At 39.1% G+C, this 23,696-nt stretch overlaps 1 protein-coding gene across 1 annotated transcript; it reads left to right on the plus strand.

Moving 5' to 3' along the window:
- Positions 1-7,270: 7,270 nt before the first annotated feature.
- On the plus strand, positions 7,271-8,343 carry LOC135706412 (regulator of microtubule dynamics protein 1-like). Its single transcript, XM_065228020.1, has 3 exons — positions 7,271-7,554; positions 7,621-8,171; positions 8,254-8,343. Exons 1-3 carry the CDS (start codon positions 7,462-7,464, stop codon positions 8,309-8,311), a joined length of 702 nt encoding a protein of 233 aa, XP_065084092.1. The 5' UTR covers positions 7,271-7,461; the 3' UTR covers positions 8,312-8,343.
- The last annotated feature ends 15,353 nt before the right edge of the window (positions 8,344-23,696 follow it).

Consider the following 23,696-nt stretch of genomic DNA (forward strand, 5'->3'; position numbering starts at 1 on the left):
TGAAAATTGAACTCTCAAACGACAAGTTTATACTTGTTGATTTTGATTTTGTCCTCAGTATGATAGACGGAAAAGTCTTAACTTATATCACTGGAAATTCGTCGATGCAGAATTGTCCAATATGTGGGGCAACACCAAATGTAATGAATGATGCAGAGAAATTCGAGGAAGGATTTATATCAAACGAAGAAGCCTTGCATTACGGCATATCTCCACTTCATGCTTGGATAAGATTTTTCGAATGCCTTTTGCATATTTCATACAGAATGGATATCAAAAAATGGAAGGTAACGAAACCGTTTAAAGAACTATATGAACAAAGAAAAAAACATGTGACGACACAGCTTTACGAAAAAATTGGAGTAAGAGTAGATCAACCACGATCGGGTGGAGCAGGTACCAGTACTACAGGAAACGTTTGTCGAAGAGCATTTGGAAATCCCAAGCTTTTAAGCTCCGTGCTGAACATTGATGAAGAGTTAATTTTCAATTTCCGGAATATATTAATTGCTATTAACTGCCAAGAGCCAATAAACCCGGGAAAATTTGATGCATATTGCAAGGAAACATATAGGCTCTCTCTTAAATTGTATGATTGGTACAAAATTCCTGCAACCGTGCATAAAGTTCTCGCTCATGCCGGAGAAATAATCATACATTCACTTGGTTCATTAGCGGAAGAGGCAGCAGAAAGTCACATAAACAATTGAAAAAATATCGAACCCATCATGCAAGAAAACGATCAAGAGTAGAAAATTTACATGATGTCTTTATTCGTGCCATTAATGAATCGGACCCACTGATCAGTTCGATTTGGATGGCAAAAAGACGACAGAAAAAAGTATCCCTGGATTATCACGACATCGTGAAAAGTTTCATGATTTTTCAAAATTCTGTAAGTGATTCAGTAGTCGATACTAATAACTTCAATGCCTTGGAGGAATTTATGAAAGCAGTCGATGAAATTGAAGAAGAATTTGTTCATGATGATATTGTAACAGAGGAATAAAAATAAAAATGCCCTAATACCAGAATACCAGAATGAGCTCCCCAATGGCATTGTTTTGCGTAAAAATGTGATTGCATCCTACTACAGGTTCCCCCCAGGGCATTCCAGTGACTCTGGAAAGGTCAATGTGGTCAATAATCCACTTCAATTCTATAGAAAGCATATTCATGAAAATCCACGAAGATTTTGCTGTCGCACGGCATGTTTTTGAGTAAAAACGCAATTGTCCCCTGCTACAGGATCCCTCGGGGGTATCCCGTGAATCCAAGAGCGGCCAATGTGGTCAATGATTCATTTGAAGTTTATGGAGAGCCTATTCTTGAAAAACCATGAAGAACGAGCTGTCGCACGGCATGTTTTGGTGTAAAAATGCAATTGTCCACTGCTCCAGGTTCCCCCGGGGGCATACTGGATGTTCCGAGAGTGGCCAATGTGGTCAATGATGCATTTAAAGTTTATCAAAAGTCTATTGACGAGAAACCATGAAGAAAGAGCTGTCGCACGGCATGTTTTGAGTGATTAAATGATCTGCCCGCATTCAGAACCCTTCACCAGAACCGATTCCAGGGAAATGGCCATATCTCGGTTGATTATAAGCCGATTTTAGTTCTTGGCATATGATTCGCTTTAAAAATGGTTCTTCTTTCATTGTATTCACTAAAAGTATATATATTTAACCAACATCATATATAAAATTTCACCAAAAATTTAGCAAATTAGACAAGCCCTCCGGAACCCCGGAATATCTCCGGTATCCGGTGACCAGGATTATTTTCGTTGCTACACCGTAGAACAATATTAGTTTTTCAGTCAAATGCTTTTGAAAGATTTAAAATCGGATCATATTTGACGAAGCTACAACACTCCAAAGTTGACCAAAAATTTGCCTATCCTAGTTATTTAGAGTAACCCCTGTAGTTACGCAGTAATGGAGCAATTTTTCAAGGTTTATGGATCAAAATTATTAATATAGTTTGGCAATCGATGTCCGTTGGTGATTGACACTATATTGCCGAACAGAGACCGACGTTAAATAAAGGAGAAGAAGAAGAAGAAGAAGAAGAAGAAGAATATAGTGTTCAAAACGTGAATAATATACGTCTAATTTATGGATCATGGCTGTTCGGAATATCGGGATAACCATGTACCGCCAAGCCCAGCGACAACCCTGAGGGAGATTCGGAGAGCTATGGTAACGGTCGCTGTCAGAAATGACAGACGTCAGGTTTGGTTCAACAGAGCTGTGAGTTTAGGTCGGAGTAAGAACCTATCGTTTAAATAAATTGTAGTGATTTGTAGTGAACTAGCTACTGAAGTAGGTTAGTTGGAGGTGGAATTCTTGAAAATATTGAATTTAATAACCCTATATTTGCTTAATCTAGATACTACAATTTGATCCTAAAATCTGCTAACCTACAATTTGTTCCTAAACGCTATATACTTGATTTACCCTAAGTAACTAGTAAGTAGCTCATTCTACATCGTTTGCGTGCTTAACTAAAATAATAATTGAATCCCTAAATCCTCAATCTAGCCAAATCTTTGTTGAAAGAGTGACAGAAGATAACTCTCGGTTTGAAAAATCTTCCGCTCAGCCTCCTATCGCTTTTCATGGAGGAATTTCTCTTCCTCCAGCGTTTTCTCCTTTGCGCTTTTCTCCTGCTGCAACAGGTCTAGGGATTCCTCCAGGCTGACCTCATTGGTACTTCCTTTTCCAGATTCGGATCCGGCATCACTCCTCACACTTTTCTTTCTGCTAGGTGGTTTCTTTGGGACAAACTTCTTGGTTCCTTCTGCATATTTGTGCATTTCAAGCACGTCTACGGATCCCCCTTTACAGCTGTTGTCTTACCAGCACAACCTAGGGGCAGATCACTTGAGGCTCGACTTGAGGTACATTTATTATAACAAAAAAATTAAATGCATTTTCTCAGTGCATTTTTGGCTGCGTGTAGTTGTAAGTGACACCTCCCACTAATACATGCATGTATGCATGAAAAGTTTTGTCCTGTTTAGTTGATCGCTTCGGTTCGCTCAAATCCACACTCTTGACTTGAGAAAATTATTCCGCAGAAAAAATCCGTTGAAATTTCCGGTGGCAACATTAAAAATCTCCACCGGAATCGTGCAGAGCCGTCTCCACCGAAAACGCGAGAAAACTCCGTCGAAGCTCACTGGAACCTCCTTTGGTAGCACCGAAAATCTCCACCGAAATCTCTCGAAACAATGAATATCTGAAAACTCCGTCGAAACTCCCCTGGAAAATTCAGAAGCTGCCAACGGAGGTTCCCAGAGACTTTCGACGAAGTTTCCACGCATTGTCGGCGAAAGAGGATCTGCACGATAACAGTGAAGAGATTGGATGCTGCAGACGGAAGCTCCAGGCATTTTCCCCCCTTTATCGATGGACGAAGTTCCGCGTGATTTCGGTGATTTTGGATGCTGCCAGCGGTAGGGTTACCATATGGTATCCTAAAGGAGGACATAGCCTCCTTTTTCAATATTTTTTCTACATCCTCCTTTTTAATCCTTGCATTTTGTTCCAGTAACATATTCATAAAATTGTTTTCAAGGAGCGTTGTTTGCAGAGCTTATTTGTTTAATTGTGTCGCAACCTCATCTTATCTAGGAAATGCCATTCGATGGTGGGACTAGGTGTATACTACAGCTGTCAACTCCCTACGGTTAGGCTGCGAATCATTTGGTGAATTTTAACGTATATTTGACAGATGGAAAATTTACAAATTATCCTGCTATTCTACCAGACTTATTTCAGACAAACCAGGAATTAATTTAATTTTGACAAACAATTTCTCAAAAATCGGAAGATCAACAACAGAGGGATTTTCGAACATTACAATAGCTGGTTTATTTTAAAATGTTCTATCTGTAAAATTTATGTTCAAATTCACCAAATGGAACACAGCCACACAGATAAAGGTTCAATTTACTTCGATGCATTTTTTTAAAATTCAAAGTCAGTTTTTTTCGACGTATTATTTTAGATTGCAAAAAGCTCGCGTCATTTTGTGTAAAATAGGGGAATTTACGTATTCTCGTCAATCTAAGCAGTGTCCTCACTTCTATTAGCATTTTCTCAGCGTCACGCACATATATGACGTGTCTGTTGGTTTACATTCATCTGCTGCTTGCTTCTCTATCCATTTTAATCGACAGAATTCTTCAAAACTGTTTGAAAGCGTTTTTACAACGCTCCAAACTTCTCAGGTGAGTGTGACTATTGTCGGCAGCCTCGTTTTCTTCGGCAACTTTACCATTAGAACTTCGTGTTAACCAGCTGTTCTATTATCGGCAACTTGAAATCGACCTCATTTTAGAGTACGTATGCTTCATTTGAAGAAAAATCTGCCATAACAGGACTGCTCAGACGTACACATACAATCAGATTGAAGCTGAAAGACTAAAGAATCGTTTGGATGCATTCAGGGAAGTGAGTTGATGGGAAAACATAGTGAAATTAACGTTTAAATTTTGGTTGCCGAAAACAGTCAATGGGTGCCGAAGCCGACATTTACCCTATCAAAAGGAATCGAATAGTGCGAGCTTTTTGCAATCTGAAATAATGCGTTGGAAAAAACTGCTTTTGAAATTTTCCAAAAAGCATCAAAGTAAATTGAACCTTAAATTCAGCATGTGTTCGATTTTGACGTTCTGGTTCTATGGGATTTTAGAAATTTTAAGCTTAACTATTCAAATCGATGTATCTGATTGTGTAAACAATCACTTCAATCGGCGATTTGTGGCACCTGCAAGCTCACTCACAGAAACTAACAACACCAGCTAGTAGATAGGCGAAAGTGTCTTCTACCTGATGATGATGTTCGTTTGCGTGGGTGAGTTAGCAGTTAAGACAAATTGTCGATTGAAGAGATTGTTTACAAAAGCAGATACGTCGATTTTAATAGTTACGCTTGATTTGTTTTGGCCGCTACCATACTGAGAGCGAGGAGGCACGCGAATCGTGAAATCGTATGTAAGGAATAATATCAATAATAGGAACTCTTTTGCGCCTCTTCGGCACTATGGCAGCGGCCTTAGTCAATCAATGGTAAAATTAACAGGTTGCTTAGATATTCCATGTTGGTTTCAATCAGCGATGACATGTATCCTAATTTTTGATCTTGATAAAAGTTGGGTTGGCTTTAATGCTGTAAAGCTGTAGTTTTCATGCAAATCAACTAGACTAGATCATTTCCAAGTATCAAAAGTGAATTATGAAGGCTAGTTTGATGCATTTTTCAAAAGTTATAAGATAAATTGAATTAGTAACGACTACAAGTTATGAACAATCTCAATTGAACCTTTGCAAATCATCAATTTTGTGATAGCGCACATATTATCATTGTCCTCCTTTAATGTTAAGAAAGGGAATCATTGTCCTCCTTAATCTCCAAACCTCAAATGAAATGTCCGCCTTTTCAAGTTTTTGATATGGTAACCCTAGCCAGCGGGAGTTCCTATAGGCTCTGAACCATTTGGTGGATTATTTTAACTTTTGGTTAAAATTTGACAGATGGAAAGTTATCGATTAACCCTGCTATCCGAGCGTGGTTACTTCTGACAGACAAGAAGTTAAATTTTGACAACCTTGGCTAAGTTCTTCTCGAAAACCGGTCGATCGACAGCACAGGGATTTTCGAACATAGAAAATTACTTTCGAAATGTCACTTTTAACCACGAGTTAAATTTAACCCGGCAAATGGTTCACAACCCTAGAAGTTTCAACGGATTTTTTTTTGCCTTCTCGGCGAATTAAATTCTGCACACGGCGAATGAGAACAACCCAAATTTGAGTTTAGTTCACTCATAATCGCCAAAAGTGCAGGAACTCAGCGATGAGTAAAATTTGTCCCATGGTTTCCTGTGGAAAACCTAAAAAATCTGCCGGAAAATGATGAAATTGACGAACATTTTATTCAGTCTCGGAGTAGTACCAATAGACTGAGTGAATCCAATCTTTACTTTTCTCAAATTCGGGAATTTTTCCTTGGAAAATCCTGAAAAAACCTGGGAAAACATGAGGCAAATTAACTCATCGCTGAGTTCCTGTACTTTTGGCGATTATGAGTGAACTAAACTCAAATTTGAGTCGTTCTCATTCGCCGTGCATGTTTTCGAAGACGATTCTAGTAGCTGCCAACGAAGATTTTAGGAACTTTGTCTTGTTCTGATAAAGGGTTCATCCACCAGGATTACGTTTGACTTGGTTTGACTAAATAAAATACATTGGGGCTACATTGAGTCTGTTGATGTTGACAAATAAATATATTACAAATGCATAAAAAATGCGAAATTTCGATGGCTTTTTCTTGCGATCAAGGCGGACGAAATTCCATACGGTTTCGGTGGCGATTTATGATGCTACCAGCGGAGGTTCCAGGGAATTTTAACGGAGTTTTCTCACGTTCTCGGAAGAGGTTCTGCACATGGTGGAGGTTGTTGATTATGCCAGCGGAGATTCCAGTTTCGACGGAGTTTTCTCGCATTCACGGTGGTGATTTTCGGTGCTGCTAACGGAAAGGAAATCTGTACGGTATTTTCTCGTGTTTTAGGTGGAGAAGCTTCCGCATGATTCCGGTGGAGATTTCCGATGGCGGAGTTGTCTCGCGTTCTCGGCGGAGCAGGTTTTGCGTGATTTTGATATTGGCAGGGGAAATTCCGGAAGGAGCTTTTGCACGATTCCGTTGGAGAGTTTCTTTGCTGTCAGAGAAGGTTGCAGGGAGATTTTTGTGAGTTCTCTACTCCGAGTTTTCTTTTCCTGTTGTGTTTGTTTATCTTCGTCTCGAGGCATGTGTGTATTTATAAGTGTCACCGAAAAAGCACATACTTTGTTTCGATGTTCACATCCCACTGAATGGTTGATGCAAACGATGGAAATTAAATGCATTTGATTTAAATTAAATGCTTATTCAAAGGACATTCTAAAAGTGAGACTCCATAGAAGTGGACAGTCCTTACATAGACCTCCTGGCATAAAAGAAAAATAAAATTTGCATCAGCTTAAACTAAAAAAAAAGACACCGGCTAAATCATCACTTGGTTGGCAAGGTCCTTTACCTCATTATGACATATATGCGAAAAATGTGCAGAAAGATTAAGTCACCTGTGCCACCAAAGCCAAAGTTGTCACCAAACACGTAAACCATACGTGCATGAGTCTGATAACACGGCATGACGGTACTTAAGTCCTAACGACACTCGCCGCCCGCAATCATTCACCTGTATGCAGTTGTCGCGTGAAGTTCGCTCAGAGTGTCATCGGCTACTACAAAGTCAGTCACGATTACAACCAGTCAGTGTTGACAAACATTTCCATGTTGGTACCTCGTTGGAGATAAGACACCACGAGGTTCATACAAGCTGTTATATATACATAGGTTTTCAATTTATTGGTGGTGGAACATATCGATTGGTGGCACATATCTGAAACCATGTCTGATTTAGACGAAGTTATTTACAAAGCGGATCAATTCATTGAAAACTGCGAATTTGAAGAAGCTTGCAACCTGCTTCGACAGCACATGGTAAGTGACCAACCACAGTGATCAAAGATTGAAGCGAAGTGTTATTTAAATCGATCAAAACTGCAGAGTCCCCCGAAATATGAAGTTCTTCGTCGCCTGGCAAATTCTCTGTACAGTCTGGTCAGAGAGTGGTATCGAACGGATAAGAAACGAGCGGATAAACTAATCCTCGAAGGCTACGACATCTCGTCCAAACTACTGGAAGTATCGCCCAATGCGTCCCCTTCGCACAAATACTACGCCATATTCCTCGGCGAAAAGGCTGGAATCTCCGGACCAAAGCAACAGATCATGTCCTTGGTCAATGTGCTCTCTCACATCAAAACCGCCAATCAACTGGACCCATTGGATCCCTTCGTGTGGTACTTGGAGGGAGGTTTCTACGAGAAACTGCTTTGTTTGCATTGGTTCGAAAAGAAGTTTGTGTACACGCTGAACAAAGAACTGGTGCGGCCAACGTACGACGATGCGCTTAGGTGCCTGCTGAAGGCAGAGGAGATTAAGCCCAACTTTTTCTACTACAATCAGTACCTCATCGGGAAGATCTATTTTGACCAGAAGGAATTTGATACGGCAAAACCGTATCTTTTAAAGCTAGCTAACCTTAGAATACTCAGGTAAGATTCGGAAGGTGTTTTTAGAAGATAAGATAGTGAGTCACATCGTAATGGGTTCTATTTTTTTTTATATCTACAACAGAACCGACGATGATAAGCGAGCCAAAGAGGAAGCGGAGAAAATGTTGGCAAACATGTAATCTCTCTACAGAATCGAAGTGATTTGTGTCTCTAGTGGAATAAAACTATGTGTTATCAATGTTCGATTCATTTTCTCGTCATTTAGAAACCATCAGTCATATTTAAATTCTACAAACTCGTGTCAATTTCAGTTCTCGGTTCAATCAATGCAATAGTTGTGATGGACCATTTATTCGGTATGATTAAATACGCTACGATGGAAGAGGGGAAATCTAAAGCGCCCATTACACATATCAATATATTGACAGTAAATTGACATACTTACAATATTATTGAAAAGGTGATATTGATGACGATGATTGATGACAAGTATTGACAAAAAGCTGATGTTCACTTCCCTTTGTCAATACGCAGAATATGTTGACAAAAAACGGTCAATTTCAATATACGAATATTGACAACATTAATGACAATACGGTAAGCAAGCAGCACACGGGCAAATATCAAGCTGAACATTGCATTGAGTCCCAAGTAACGTTGATCGATTCTCTTCGTCGACTTTCTCTTTCGTTAATAACTTGAGCACCAAACCGTTTCTTGTTATGTATGTCGTATAAGATGCTAGATAAAAGCTTCTTTTATTGATCTGTGAGCTGAAAATATCTGAGAATGACTTTACATGGTCGTGGGGATACAAAGAGAAAGTCGACGAAGAGAATCTGTCAATGTTACTTAGGACCTAAAGCAATGTTCAGCTTGATTGTCAAAAGTATTGACAATCATATTGATGCAAATATTGTCGACAAATATTGACATGTTTCAATATTTCCCCTAATTTTCCCCTTCTGCTTGACTACAGCAGTAGATGGGGCCTGTTCCTCGTCAACTTTTATCAAGGTGGTTGTGATTTGATTCGGAATATTCCTAATCCTATGTGCCTCATTTTATCAGTGACTAGAATGTGCGGTACAGTATCGAACGCTTTAGCAAAATCAATATACACCGCGTCTACTTGCCTTCTTTGTTCAATTTCACGAGACAGTTTGGTGACGTAACACATCAGATTTGTTGTTGTAGACCGATGTTTCATGAACCCGTGCTGGCTCTCCGAGATAATCGAGGAAGAGGCATTATACGGTCTTGTATAATGCCTCTTCCTCGATTATCTCGGACAAATATCAAGCCAACTTTTCCAAAACCTTGCTTAGGCAGCAAAGTTTAGACACCCCAGACAGCTGCCAGATTTATGGATTGGTACTATCGATGCCGTTTTCCACGCAGTTGGAAAAGTCCTGTTCTGCAGCGAACGGTTGAACAATCGAGCGATTGGAGATGTTAGTGTGGACGAACATTTTTTCAATAATAGTGGAGGAATGCCGTCTGTCGTTTCTACATCTTCAAGAGATTTTTGAATTTCCTCTGAAGAAAACTGGAGAACAGGAAGCGTGATCTTATGTGTAGTAATATGGGCAAAGCTGTCATGTCGAAGTACAGGTGACACATTAGTGAACACACTCTCGAAGAACGTCGCAAACAGCCAAACAGGTCAGCAGCTTCAGCGTTGGTGCAAGCATGAGTTCCGTCGTGGTCGTAATGAACGTTACATAGAATCCGGGTGGAAGATTTCTGTTTCCTAACAAAATCCCAGAAAGATGCATGGTTTTGTTTCACACAAGATTCAATTCCCAATACATAGTTTCTATATGACGAGAAAAGAAGTTCCTTGTACGACGTTTCCACTTCGCGGAGGTTAACTTTGTCGCTATCAGTCCTTGTTAAGAAGAACCGTTTGCGTGATTTCCTGAGATTATTCCGGAGGTGTCTCAGCTCGGTAGTCCACCATGGTTTGCTGAAAACTGAGGTAATGGGTCGCCTTTTCCGAGGTACATGCTCGATAAAAACTTCGTACAGCTTTTCATAAAAAAAAACTGTAAGCCAGCAAACGCGTTGTTTAGGAGATCGTACTCGCATGCTTTAAAATCGAAGTTGAAACTCTCGTCTTGGTCGTCCATTGCAGCCAGATCGTCGCTGCTCTCGTCGAGTAGTAAAATGAATGGCTCGTGATGATTGTTAACGGGTAACAGTGGAGTACAGGGTGCGATGACGTCTAGATGCTCAGGTAGGTTGACGAACACGAGATCGAGAAGTCTACCGTTCATGTTGACGAAACTGTTTATCTGCTGGAAGCCGTTAACAAACATATTTTCGATGAGGGATTGTTCGTGTTCCGAAGAAACGTTTGAGAGAATGTAACCATTCATATCCCCATCCAAATGCCAGCGCAAATTCCACAGGTTAAAGTCACCCAGTGATAGAATAATGTCACCTTCTGAAGAACGGATTGACATATGCTGAACTGCTTTTGCATGAGCTGAATATAAGTCGGAGCATGAATTCGGCGGAAGGTAAATGGTGACGATGTAAAGCGAACGATACCCCAACCTTACGCAAACTGCCACTTGTTCCAGTTGGTCGCAGTTCGGCAAAGTGACAGGTTCACAAACGATGTTGTTTTTGACCGTGACGAGCACTCCTCCTCCACGCGAGTACTGACTGGTCAATTCACTGCGGTCACATCCGAAGAGATTTCAGCGCTGCCAATGTCTTCTCGTAGCCAAGTCTCTGTGAAAACTAGCACGTCATAATCACAGTCAGACAGTAGTAAGCGTAGCTGAACAATTTTGGTCCGTAAGCCTCTGACGTTCTGGTAATAAATAGAGATGAACTGTTCAGACGGATTTGGTTTTGATTTGATTCCAAGCGATGCAATTTGTTGATCGGGTTGTCTCCGAAGAGTGTTAGTTTGGGTAGGAATTCCGTAATGCTTCCGTCACTTGAGCCGGTCAAACTTGATGGAATGTCAGTGGCGTTGCTGTTTAGAAACGTTCCAACGCCATCCGCTAATGTATAGAACCACGATGCGAGCTGGAAACGAGTGGAAGTTCAGGGAAAGAAATTGTTCTGCAGTCTATGTACTCGCCTGGAAGTGCAGGCTGGAAGACCTCTAATCTTACTTCAGGCACAGGAACGGGGCGGCTTTGATGGCAGGAACGTGATGCTGAGTAGACTCTGGAAACGGCGACGTGCTCGACTGTGCCTAAAGGACTAGAGGCTTCCAAAATGCTTTGCTGCATGCTCCCCGTTGTCATAAATTCGATAGGAATAGCAGATGGCTTATCGCTGGCAATATTGTTTTCCACACGAACACGTGGTGGTATGAAGCAACTGGAAGCAATAGACGATTCAGGAAGTGCATAGTTCGTAACGTGAGCATACTTGCTTGTGGTAACTGGTTGGAAGACCCCCTCTCCATACTCATACACAGGACCGGGATGACTGCAGAGCGCTGGCCGGGGGGGCTCGACTGCAATGAGAGGATTAGGGGCTTCCATGAGGCTTGCAGACATGCATCCCAGTGGTCTGATGAATGATGATGCAGGATAATGTGATGAAGGAATTCGGCTGGAAACGTAGCGAGTATCAGGTACATAATGGCAAACAGAGGAAGTGAACTTACCTGAAGTAGTGCCTGGAAGACCCCATCTCCGTACCCATACACAGGTCCGGGATGACTACTGAGCGCTGGCCGGAGAGACACGACTGTGATGGGGGAATAAGGGGCTTCCAAATGGCTTGGTTTGTTGCATCCCGGGATGGAACTGTTTATTTTAAATCCACTATGAGAGGCTGGCTGATTGATGATTGTTTTTTTCACGGCAGGTTCGGCTTGATGGGGGTAAAAAATATTGTTGAAAATATTGAAATGAAAGTATTGATGGAAATATTGACGAAACTTCTATCGTGTGGGGTGCACTTTAAGTGGACCGTACACGATTGCTTTTATTGACAATAATCATATTGTCAATACATTATATATTGACGTCAATACATCGAGATTGACAATATTTCTGAATTCACATCATCAATATTATTGTCAATAATTCCCCTTCGCGTCAAATATATTGATGCGTGTGGGGTTTGCTTTAGAAGCCTTTTTACCTCAATGTATTAAAGTGAATATTACTTGTCTCAATTACCCCACACAAGAAAAATTGATTAGCAAAAAAAAAAGTGTGTTTAGTTTTAATGTTTGCACTCGGGTCCAAACAGAAACGTCGTTGCTGGACCTGTATGTATAGAAAATACTAGCTATATACTGAATTCGGATCACCGAAGTCGGTAAATTTTATCGGGTTTTTGAACAGCTGCAAAAATCGGTAAAATTTGAAATGACTGTTACTCGAATGAAATCAATAAAATTGACGAATTATATTTGCATCATTTAATGGGGTTAACTAGCTCCATACATTTTCGGAATAAATTTCCAAATTTTCACTGATTTTTCAATCTTTTACCGAATTGTTCCGTAGTGAGTCGCTCTAATTTTCTGCGAATGAATAGTTCTCCATTGACACTACTCACATGCAAAAAAAAAATCAAGTGACTGGTTAAAAACCCGCCGAGAAAAAGCGGTGGGTAACGCGTTCCTCGGGGGAAAGCTGTATATTTATTCATCACTTCTATCTATTTTTATCAAAACATGAAAACTATCATTGACAACCAGGAAGTCCGGGATTTCAAATTCATAAATTCAGTATTTTTAAATCGATTTTTAATTAGAATTATAGAGTTAAGCTTTAGTGAACTTGGAATAATCTTTAAAAAATTGAAGAAAAGAAGCAAAATTTGAAAAGAGTGCCCTGCAGAGAATTTCTAGTATCTTATAAATAAAAATTCCAAAGGTTCTGTTTTTTATGATTTGTAAAATTTGCATATCACGACATAAGCTATTTTTCAAAAATCCTGCACCTATAAGAAATTGTGGAAACAGAAAAATATCTGGACTTCGAAACATTTTTAAGATTCAAGAACATGGGAAAAACGTTCAAGATGTTATACTTGAGCCAGTCTCAAAAATTCGGAATTTCAAAAATTGGTCAATCATCATTAAGTACCCATTGATTACCCTAGTAGCACGCTTGTTGTGGCAACTTCTATACAACTTATATCAGTCATAAACAAGTTGCTCCAACTTATTGTGACGGAAATGTGCTACTCGGGTATTTTATTGTATACATGATCAAACTTTATTCCTTTGTGAAGTTCAATAGCTACCAAATACAGGAAAATTGTTTGATTTGGCTTCCGATTTCGCAAATACAACTGTCGGACTACACGTTTCACCCCTTCCATCAGATTTTGATCCGCTGTTGTATCAACCTTATTTGATGCTAATCGTCAATTTGCTTTGAACTGTTTCTCATATCCAATTGTTTTCTGAGTTTTCTTGAGGTTCCGCTTAACGATTTCCCAATGAAGTTATGAAATTGGGTTGTTAGCGGAATGCTTAAATAAAACAGCAAAAAAGATGCGTTTTCTTCCATTTAATTCCACTTAAATAATTTTGGTATCCATGACAGATACGTATTTCTTCATCAGTGTCATTTTAACTAAAGACTTATCAAAAACCTAACTCCCTTAAGTACTCATCCCCTAGGCAAAAATGTCAAGATTACAGGTATAAAAATGAATCTACAATGTGTAGAATCGGAACCTACCTAACTAATAATAACCAAAGATTTTAGTAAAGTAAAGGAGAAAAATCTATTCAAATCTGATGGCTACCAAGCCTTCGGGATTTTTTCCTTATTAGAGATTAGAATAGATTTTTCTCCTTTACTTTACTAAAACCTTTGGTTATTATTAGCTAGGTAGGTTCCGATTCAACACATTGTAGTTTCATTTATATACCTGTGATCTTGACTTTTATACCTAGGGGATGAGTACTTAAGGGGGTTAGATTTTGATAAGTTCTTTAGTGGGAATGACACTGATGAAGACTGCATATTGTAGTCGAAATACGTATCTGTCATGAATACCAACATTATTTAAGTGGAATTAAATGGAAGACCCGTGTAAACTCTTGACTTGGGAGCTGCTTGAAATACGCAATGACGTATATTTAATCGTATTATAACGCAATCAAATTTCTGACGCTATCAATTTGCGTGGGAATAATTTGGGCCCAGAAGCCCTCATTAACAACGATGGTCGAACTAATCATCGTTTTCTTCTCTCGAAAGACCACGCTAAAGGTAAGGTTGCGGCTAAAAGTGGTTCTAGATTAGCTCAGATGGAAAGGCAAGCGGTTGGTAATTGGGAAGTCAGCGGTTCTCGAACCCCATGCAACGAAATCAACGTACATAATAAAATTTCCATTACATGTGTGTATGCTAATCGTCAGAAAACAACATCAACAAAAATAATAATGATCAAATCTCCAATAGATTATACCTTCCCTAATTGATTTCGGATTAATTTGTTCATTGTTGAATAATCGTTTAATAAATGTACTAAGATATCTATTTAAATGTTACTTCACATGATAATCAAGCGCATACCACGAGTAAGCACTCTGATTCATGATGCAAGAAACTCTAACAAAGGCCATGCAATTTGATCGAATTAGTTCTGTTGCTAACAATGTTAAGCGAGTAAATGAAGCTACCTATCCTGCTTTTGCAAATGATACAAATCAAATTTCTAGCAAACATAATTCTAACGGAAATTTTGATAATTATGACATTACTGCTCTAGTTACTGCTCCTAAAATGGAATTTTTACAGAAATCATTAATCGAGGTACAGCCGGTGTTGTAAAGGGTGTCCACGATGAAATTGCCACACACAAAATTGATTCGCAAAATTCGAGTTTTCATCCGATTGCCATCAAATTTTCAGGGATTGAGAAATAACTATTAAACTTCATTTTACCATTTTACTCGTATTTTATTTACAGTCCATAGGCAAATGCCCGCACCTTGGCCTTAACCCCGGCCATAAGATTCTGCACAACCTGTGAATCAACCGTTTTTTGCATGTAAACCCATACTTTCTTCAGTTCCTCGACTGTCTTCACTACCTTAGGTCGTTTAAGAAGGTGCTGCTTCATAATCGCCCAGTACTTCTCGATGGGGCGGAGCTCCGGAGTGTTGGGAGGGTTGAACATTTTCGGCACGAAATTGACCTTATTGTCCGCATACCACTTCAGCACGTCCTTGGAGTAGTGGCATGAGGCCAAATCCGGCCAGAAGATTGTTGGGACGTTGTGGGCCTTCAGGAGAGGAAGCAGCCGCTTCTGTAGGCACTCTTTTATGTACACCTGTCCGTTCATCGTGTCCTGGGTCACGAAAGGTGCACTCCGCTTCCCGCACGTGCAGATGGCTTGCCAAACCAGGAATTTCTTCGCAAATTTGGACATCTTCTGAGTGCGGACATGCTCCGGAACGCTGAACTTATCCTTGGCCGTGAAAAACAGGTTGCCGGGGATCTGTTTGAAGTCGGCCTTCACATATGTTTCGTCGTCCATGATGCAGCATTCAACTTTCGTCAGCATGTTGAGGAACAACTTCCTGGCACGGGTTTTGGCGGACTTGTTCTGCTTCTCGTCGCGATTAGGGGCCTTTTGTACCTTGAACGTTCGAAGCCCAGCCTTAGTTTTGGCCTTCTGGACAAAACTTCGGCTTAGGTGCAGCTTCTTAGCCACATCCCTAACGGAGGCGTTCGGATTTCGGTTGAAGGCCCCAACTACGCGGTTGTGATTTTTGGTGTTGTACGGAATACTTTTTCCTTCACTTCTGGGCTTCCGATCGGTGGTCAACCGTTCCTCGAACCGCTTAATCACTCGCGACACCGTGGAATTCGCGATTCCCAACGTTTTAGCGATGGAACGATGCGAGAGATCGTTGTTCTCGTGATGAATGCGCAAGATTTTATCACGCACGAGCTGTTCTTTCGACTCCATTTCCGCGAGTTTTGATCACAGGACTTTAAAACTTGCAGGATGTAAATAATGCACTATGAACTAAATCCACCCAAATTTTCATTAAATTCTACCCAACGGTTAAAAAGTTAGAGCAATTTCATAGTGTGGCAATTTCATCGTGGACACCCTTTAGTGGTAACCGTGACTGCTTTCTCACCCCAATGGGTCTGAGTTCAATCCTAGCCGAGGTCGGTGGGATTTTTCTGAGGCATAAAAATCTTTGGTCACGTCTTCCTTCGGAAGGTAAGTAAAGCCGTTGGTCCCGGCCCATGTGTGTTGTTGAATGGGTGCGATATCCTACGCAGGTGTAGAAGCTGCCTTCCTGCACAATCGATTGTCGTCAATGGATGGCAATCGATGTCCGTCTGTGATTGGCACTAGATTGCGGAAAAGAGACCGACGTTAAATAAAGGAAAGATTAATCGATATGATTACTGATATGCTGAAAACTAATTCCATGTTTTATGCTATTCAAACTGGAGTTAAACTTGCGAACAATATCGTAATGACTTTGAAATTTAGTAAATTTAAATCATTTAATATTTTGAATTGGAATGCTCGATCTCTTAAAGAAAATGAGGAAAAGCTATTTGGCAGTCCGCATCGTGCTCTCTTGCCGTGTGGATCTATTTGCTTTTTGCTGTAGGAAGTGTTACTACCAACAATCAATACGAAACTAACGCTTTTAAATTGACTCACTACTTGACTAGCCTATTGGTCCCAAGCAAATCGATTAACGTACCCCATTCTAGTATAAATTCCAGTACTACACTATGTTTGTTTTGATTCGCTATGATAGCTTGACAGATAAAATGAGGGGTTCGTTGATTTTCCTATGTTTAGAGGGGTGCATCGATTAGCTTGGGACCGAAGAGAGTACCAGGGCTGAGCCAAAAAGTTGAGCACGTTTCTTCGGGACCTTCTGGTCTATGTTACTACTACCTAAAGCTACACAAAATTTAAACAGCACTTTTCAGTGCTCAACCTGTAAAATTTCTACCTTGTTCAACTATTATTCCTCTTCGATCCTTCTTTGGACCCTACCCGAAGTAATCCTTCTTGGATATCGATTTGGAAAATTCCTCTTCGATCCTTCAGATTATTATGGTAATCTGCTTGGAAGTCGATTTGGATAAACGTTTACTGCCGCTATGGCGCCTAAGCACAAAAGAAAGGGGCAAACTCTTGATCCCCCTTCTGATGAAATTAATTTGAGTAATCAATTTGATTTGCTCACGGATGATGAGAATGATCCATCATCCAAGAAAAATTCTAGTAAACTTTCTCGGCTTAATGCCAAGAAGGAAAAGGTTCCCCCTATTCCCTCCCCATGGACATGGAGGTTGACGGTACTGAAGCAAAGGGTTATGTTTAATTTCTTTATATTTGCAACGATGATGATTTCCTATAGTGACACATATCACCTTCTTAATGCTTCAGTATGCCTCAAACGATTAATTCTTGGTTGTTAATAGAACTTCCTTGATGAAATCGGCTGCTTTATGCAGACTGAGCAATTCTGATTATAGTATCAGATTTGTTCTGTATACAGAGGAACTGGGAGGGCTTATTAAAAACTTCGCACCAATAGAGTAATGATCTTCTAGTAAATTTTGCATATAGTTTTATTAATATTTTATTTTACTTAAGCATATCATTTTTGTTACAGTCAATTTGCATTAGCATATGATACAAGAGATTTAATATTACTTGCTCGTTTTTGCGTAAAATAATCAATATTTAGTTTTTTTTTGTGATCTGAAAATTTACCCAGTTTGGTTAGAAGTTTCGAAGCTAACGCATGTCCACAGGCCTAATAGAAAGATAGACAGAAAAAGTGTATCATGAAGAATGGTTGCATGCATGGTTGCTTCCACTCACTTGCTATAGATGAGTGATTTTCGGTCGTTAGATGTTGTAATGGAGATTTGTGTTGTTGGATGCGGGAGGAGATTGGAGGGCGGGTATTTGACACATAGAGCCTGTCAATTTCGCTTTCAGAGTGTCGCAGTCAGCGGTTTTATGATTCGTGAGCGCTCGCGATTCGTAGAATCGTTGATTGTGACTGCAAGTGGATTTGACGGGTTTTGTGTGTCGGACGCTTGCTTTTTGGCCTCTTCTTGTGTCTAACATGAGCAGGGTATCATTATAACGTCTAATGGTTTTGAGATTCCTGGTGGCGTGAAATATATTTGTGAGAATATCTTTTTGAGATTTTAGCAGTCACGTTTTGTTTGTAGTTTATATTTTATTTATTTCATGTAATTATCGTAAATAATAGTTATTCAATAATAGATAGTTCATCCATATATTCGTACTTTGACGCGAAGCGCTGTGGATTATGAGATGCTCGATGACCCTGGAGGGATAAATAATAAATAAATAAAAAATCGCCACCATCATTTGTTATTTGATATTGAACATTAACCTCGGAAACTATTTGCAAACGTAGTCCTATATTGTCGCGAAGCGTTATGGTTCTGAGATGCTCGATGACCCTGGAGGGATCGTTTTTGCTTACTGAGCTGAAAATCATGGGTTTAATCCCAAGCTCTCAGTCATGACTCTTAAAATTCATTATCACTAAACAAAATTAATATTTTCTTTCGATAGCCGGCTATCGAAAGATTAAATAAACAACAAATAAACAATACATACTTTTGGTTGCATCGCCAACTTGAGGTGAATCCTAACCGAATACCCTACCCAACCCTCCAACTCCGTAGCACTTATGAGGGTGTCGCTAAGTCGGTGGCCTCTCGTTAAGTAAGTACTACATCAACATTTCCTTCCCTATCCCTAGTTATGGTAAAGATGGGCGTAGCCGGGAATAGCGACAGTCATGCTTCTGTTACTCTTGTTTAGATTGGAACCAATGTTTACTCCTCAGCATTATTCCTGAAAGTAGTCTAACTGAGAATTTCAGAAGAGACATGAGTGTCGCTAGTATCCAATCTACGAAGTAGACATAACAACGCTAACGCTAGAAGGAAAAGATTCCCCCTATTGTGATAACCACTTCCGATTTCCATGCTCTTCGCATGGAACTTTTGAATTTCGTAAAAGTTAAGTTTTCACTGCAAATTGGACGTCGGGGTGAATGCCGTGTATTGGCTGAAACCTTGGACCGATTTAAATGTCTTCTCAAGTATCTTACTGAGAAGCAGCATAATTTTTTTACTTACGACACCAAAACTGAACGTGTGTTCAAGGTTGTCATGAAAGGACTGCCCAGTGGTGAATCCCTGGATCAGATCAAAGATGAACTGGCTAAGTTACTTGGAGTTGTGCCACTCCAAGTAATCGAAATGAAAATGAAATCCCATCCTGTCGATTCGCGCAACGGGATTTCTAATGATTTTTATTTAGTTCACTTCAAGTCTAGTGAACTAAACAACCTTAAGGCCTTAGAAAAAGCTAGCCTTATGCTCCATGTCCGAGTGAAGTGGGAACACTTCAGGAAGACTGGAGAAAATTTCCAAAACCTCACCCAGTGCCGTAAGTGCCAGGGATGGGGTCATGGAACTAAAAATTGCTATATGCCGGCTGAATGCATGAATTGTGGTTATTCCTCTCACGCAAAGGGTGACTGTCCTATGAAGGAAGATCCTAAGAAATTTAAATGTTCAAATTGCGGTGAAAACCACAAATCCAATTTTTGGGAATGTAAGACTCGCAAAGCGATCCTACAATCTCGTTCTAAGCGACAGGTAGGAAACGCTCCACGTTTCCGAACAGGTACAAATTCCTCTGCTGTTAACAACGGTCAGTGGGGAACAAATTCTACATGCGTACCCGTAGGTACAAATATCACCCCTGCTTCAAATTTTTTATCTATACCTACTCCCCTCGCTGCTAACAATGTTCAGCGAGTGAATGGAGCTACATTACCTATGCTGCTATTGCACCGGGTAGAAATCAAAATACTAACCAAAGGAATTTTATCGGAAATTTTGACTTAGGAAGCATTACTGCTCCTAAAATGGAATTTTTACAGAAATCATTAATTGACATGATTTCTGATATGCTTAAATCTAACTCCATGTTTGATGCTAAGACGAGCTATTTAACTTTTTGAGAGTTCATAACGTGCATATTGCCGTTATAACTGAAACGTTCCTTAAACCTGACCATAAGGTTAAGAGGGACGCTAATTATTTTATTTATAGAAATGATCGTCTTGATGGAGCCTGTGGTGGAGTTGCCATCATTGTTCATAGACGAATCAAACATAAAATTCTTAACTAAAACAGCAAAAAAGGGTTATCTTCCATTTAATTCCACTTAATTAATTTGGGTATCCATGACAGATACGTATTTCGACTACAATATGCAGTCTTCATCAGTGTCTTTCCCACTAAAGAACTTATCAAAATCTAACCCCCTAGGTATAAAAGTCAAGATCACAGGTATAAAAATTAAACTACAATATATTGAATCGGAACCTACCTAACTAATAAAAACCAACTCTTTAATAAGGAAAATCCCAAAGGCTTGGTAGATAACCCTTTTTTTTTGCTGTTTTATTTAAGCATTCCGATAACAACCCAATTTCATTACTTCAATAAAAAATTTTGAAGCCAAAGATTTTGAAACTTTGGGAGTTTCTGTTGAAATAAAATTTGGACAACTTACGTTTATAGCTGCCTATTTGCCATTCCAATGCGTAGGCCAGCAAAAGAATTTTCTCAAGGGTGACCTCCAGAAATTTACCCGTCATAGGTCTAAATTCTTCATTATTGGTGATTTTAATGCAAAACACCGCTCATGGAATAATGCTCAAAGCAATCCCAATGGTAATATTCTGTTTGATGATTGTTCTGCAGGTTATTACACTATTCAATATCCAAACAGCCCAACATGCTTTTCTTCAGCAAGAAATCCTAATCCTATAATCCAACTATTGATTTGATCTTAACTGATTCATGTCAACTTTGTAGCCAATTGGTTACCCATGCTAACTTCAGTTCTGATCACCTTCCAGTAGCTTTTGAAATATCCCAAGAAATAATTTCTAATCCCAACAGCTCTACTTTCAATTACCATAGAGCTGATTGGGAGCAATATCGAACATTTATGGAATATAACTTCGATCCAAAAATTCCTTTGCAAACTAAAGATAAAATTAAGTATGCTCTTGAATCTCTGACTACTTCTATAGTTGAAGCAAGAGCTGCCTCAGTAGCAAAATGCGAGGTTTAATTCGATTCAATTTTAATAGACGACGATCTTCAGCTCTTGATCCGTCTTAAAAATGTCCGTAGGAGACAATATCAAAGAACACGCCATCCTGCCATGAAAGTTATCTGACGGGATTTGCAAAAACAAATTAAAATGCGATTCTCTGCCCTGAGGAACAAAACTTTTAAAAATAATGTTTTTAAATTAGACCCGAGTTCCAAACCCTTTTGGAAACTCACAAAAATTTTGAAAAAACCTCAAAAGCCTATTCCAGCGCTTCAAGAAGGTGGTAAAATTTAGATCACAAATTTGGAAAAAGCTCAGAAACTTGTTAAGCAATTCGACAGTTCCCATAATTTCAGTTTGGTAGTAAGACCCAGTCCCAGACCCAAGTCCTGTTTAGAATCAGGTTGCTCGGGATTATCTGAATATTTTCCATCGGGAAAATATTTTTAATGATTCCTGGAGGACTGATTTGGACGAAATAAGGTCTATAACTAAAAAGATTCATAAAATGATGGAATTTTCTATATCCTCGTCAAAAAACTCCCAGAGAGTACCTTGTCTTTCTTGGCAAAATTATTTAACAGATGTTTCCATTTGGCATACTTTCCTGATAAATGGAAAAATGCAAAAGTTGTTTCAATTTTGAAACCGGATAAAAATCCAGCTGAAGCTTCTAGCTACCGTCCAATAAGTTTGCTTTCTTCAATAAGTAAACTTTTTGCAAAGATAATTTTAAATAGAATGATGCTTCGAACTCAATTTTTGCAGATGAGCAGTTTAGATTTCGCCATGGGCGTTCAACAACTCATCAACTCTTAAGAGTTGCCCATTTAATTCGTTCAAACAAATCTGAAGGCTGCTCAACTGGAGTTGCTCTTCTAGACATGAAAAGGCATTCGACAGTGTTTGTCATGAAAGTTTGATTGCTAAATTGAAAAAGTTTAATTTTCCACTCTATATTATGAAATTAATTCAAAATTATTTAACGTACAAAACTCTGAAGGTAAATTATCAAAATTCCAAATCTGATCGACTACCTGTTAGAGCTGGAGTTCCTCAGAGTAGCATTCTTTGGCGTATACTGTATGACATTTTCACTTCGGATCTCCCTGATTTGCGTAAGGGTTGCCACAAATCTTTATTCATCGATGACACAGGCATTTCAGCTAAAGGAAGAAGTCTTCGTGTTATTTGCAGCAGACTGCAAAAAAGTTTAGATATTGTCTCTTGTTGCATACAAATATGGAAGATTTCTCCCATCGCTTCCAAAATTCAACTTATAATATTTTCACATTTGCCTAAAGTTTTCTTTTTGAAACCTAGTAGTAATCACATATTTAGTCACTACTAACGGAGTTCCAATTTCTTAGTTAATTCAACTGAAATATCTTGGATTAGTACTTGACCAAAAATTAACTTTTAAAGATCACATTGAAAGCATTCAAGCCAAATGTAATAAATGTAGAAAATGTTTGTATCCTCTTATAAAAAGGAAATCCAAACTTTGCCTGAAGAATAAACTTCTAATATTTAAACAAGTGTTTAGACCGGCCATGCTTTACGCTGCGCCAATATGGTCTAGTTGTTGCACTACCAGGAAAAAGCACTTTGAAGTTGCCTCCCTGGTACAGTACTACCGATGTACATAGAATTTCGAATGTTGAGACTTTAGAATAAATGTCCAACAAAATAATTAATAATTTCAGGAAAAAATCGTTGCGATCTTCGTATTTAAAAAAATATATAACATATTTTTGAAAAATTCAAATAGTCAAATCCAAAAACAAATGCACCGGCCAATCGCGGTTCCGTTCGTACCCCTAGGCACAGGCTCTTCTGCTTTTTATATTCTTCTAACATGAACACTATCTATACTTTACCAGCAACCGATATCAGCACTCCTCAGATGTTATTTAACGGGATTTTTTTTTAAATAATTATCCATTTAAGTTAAAATAGAAACATTTTTTGTTGAACCAAAACAAAACACCTTGTTTCTCTAATTTTCAAAAATGTTACATACGACCTAATCAAAAATGGGCGATTGAACCGAACTAAATTTTTACCTTAAACAAAGATAAGAATCCCTCCCTGGTGTACATTATAGTCCATTACGATAAGGAACCTAAATTGAAAAGTGATTGTAAACTGTCCACTTCAATACGTTGCCCTCAGTCAGTGAGTTCATGGAGCGAAACACGAGAGTCGTCAACAGTGAGACAGCTTTGTAATTGTAATTTCCGGAAGTATTTGTGTATAGTTTACTATTTTTATAATGTAACAAAACCTGCTTATTTTAATCAACAATGAAACTAATACTATGATTAGATCTTGTACGATGATGAAAAAGAAGTTGATCAGTGCTGGCTTGCCCTCCCAAAAATGATTATCGATAAAATAAAACCCGGAATTGACCTTCTAGCAATATCATCC

This window comes from Ochlerotatus camptorhynchus, unplaced genomic scaffold (assembly GCF_037179485.1).
Source record: "Ochlerotatus camptorhynchus isolate MF236.1 unplaced genomic scaffold, CSIRO-AGI_Acam_v1.1 ptg000277l, whole genome shotgun sequence".
Lineage (NCBI taxonomy): Eukaryota > Metazoa > Arthropoda > Insecta > Diptera > Culicidae > Ochlerotatus > Ochlerotatus camptorhynchus.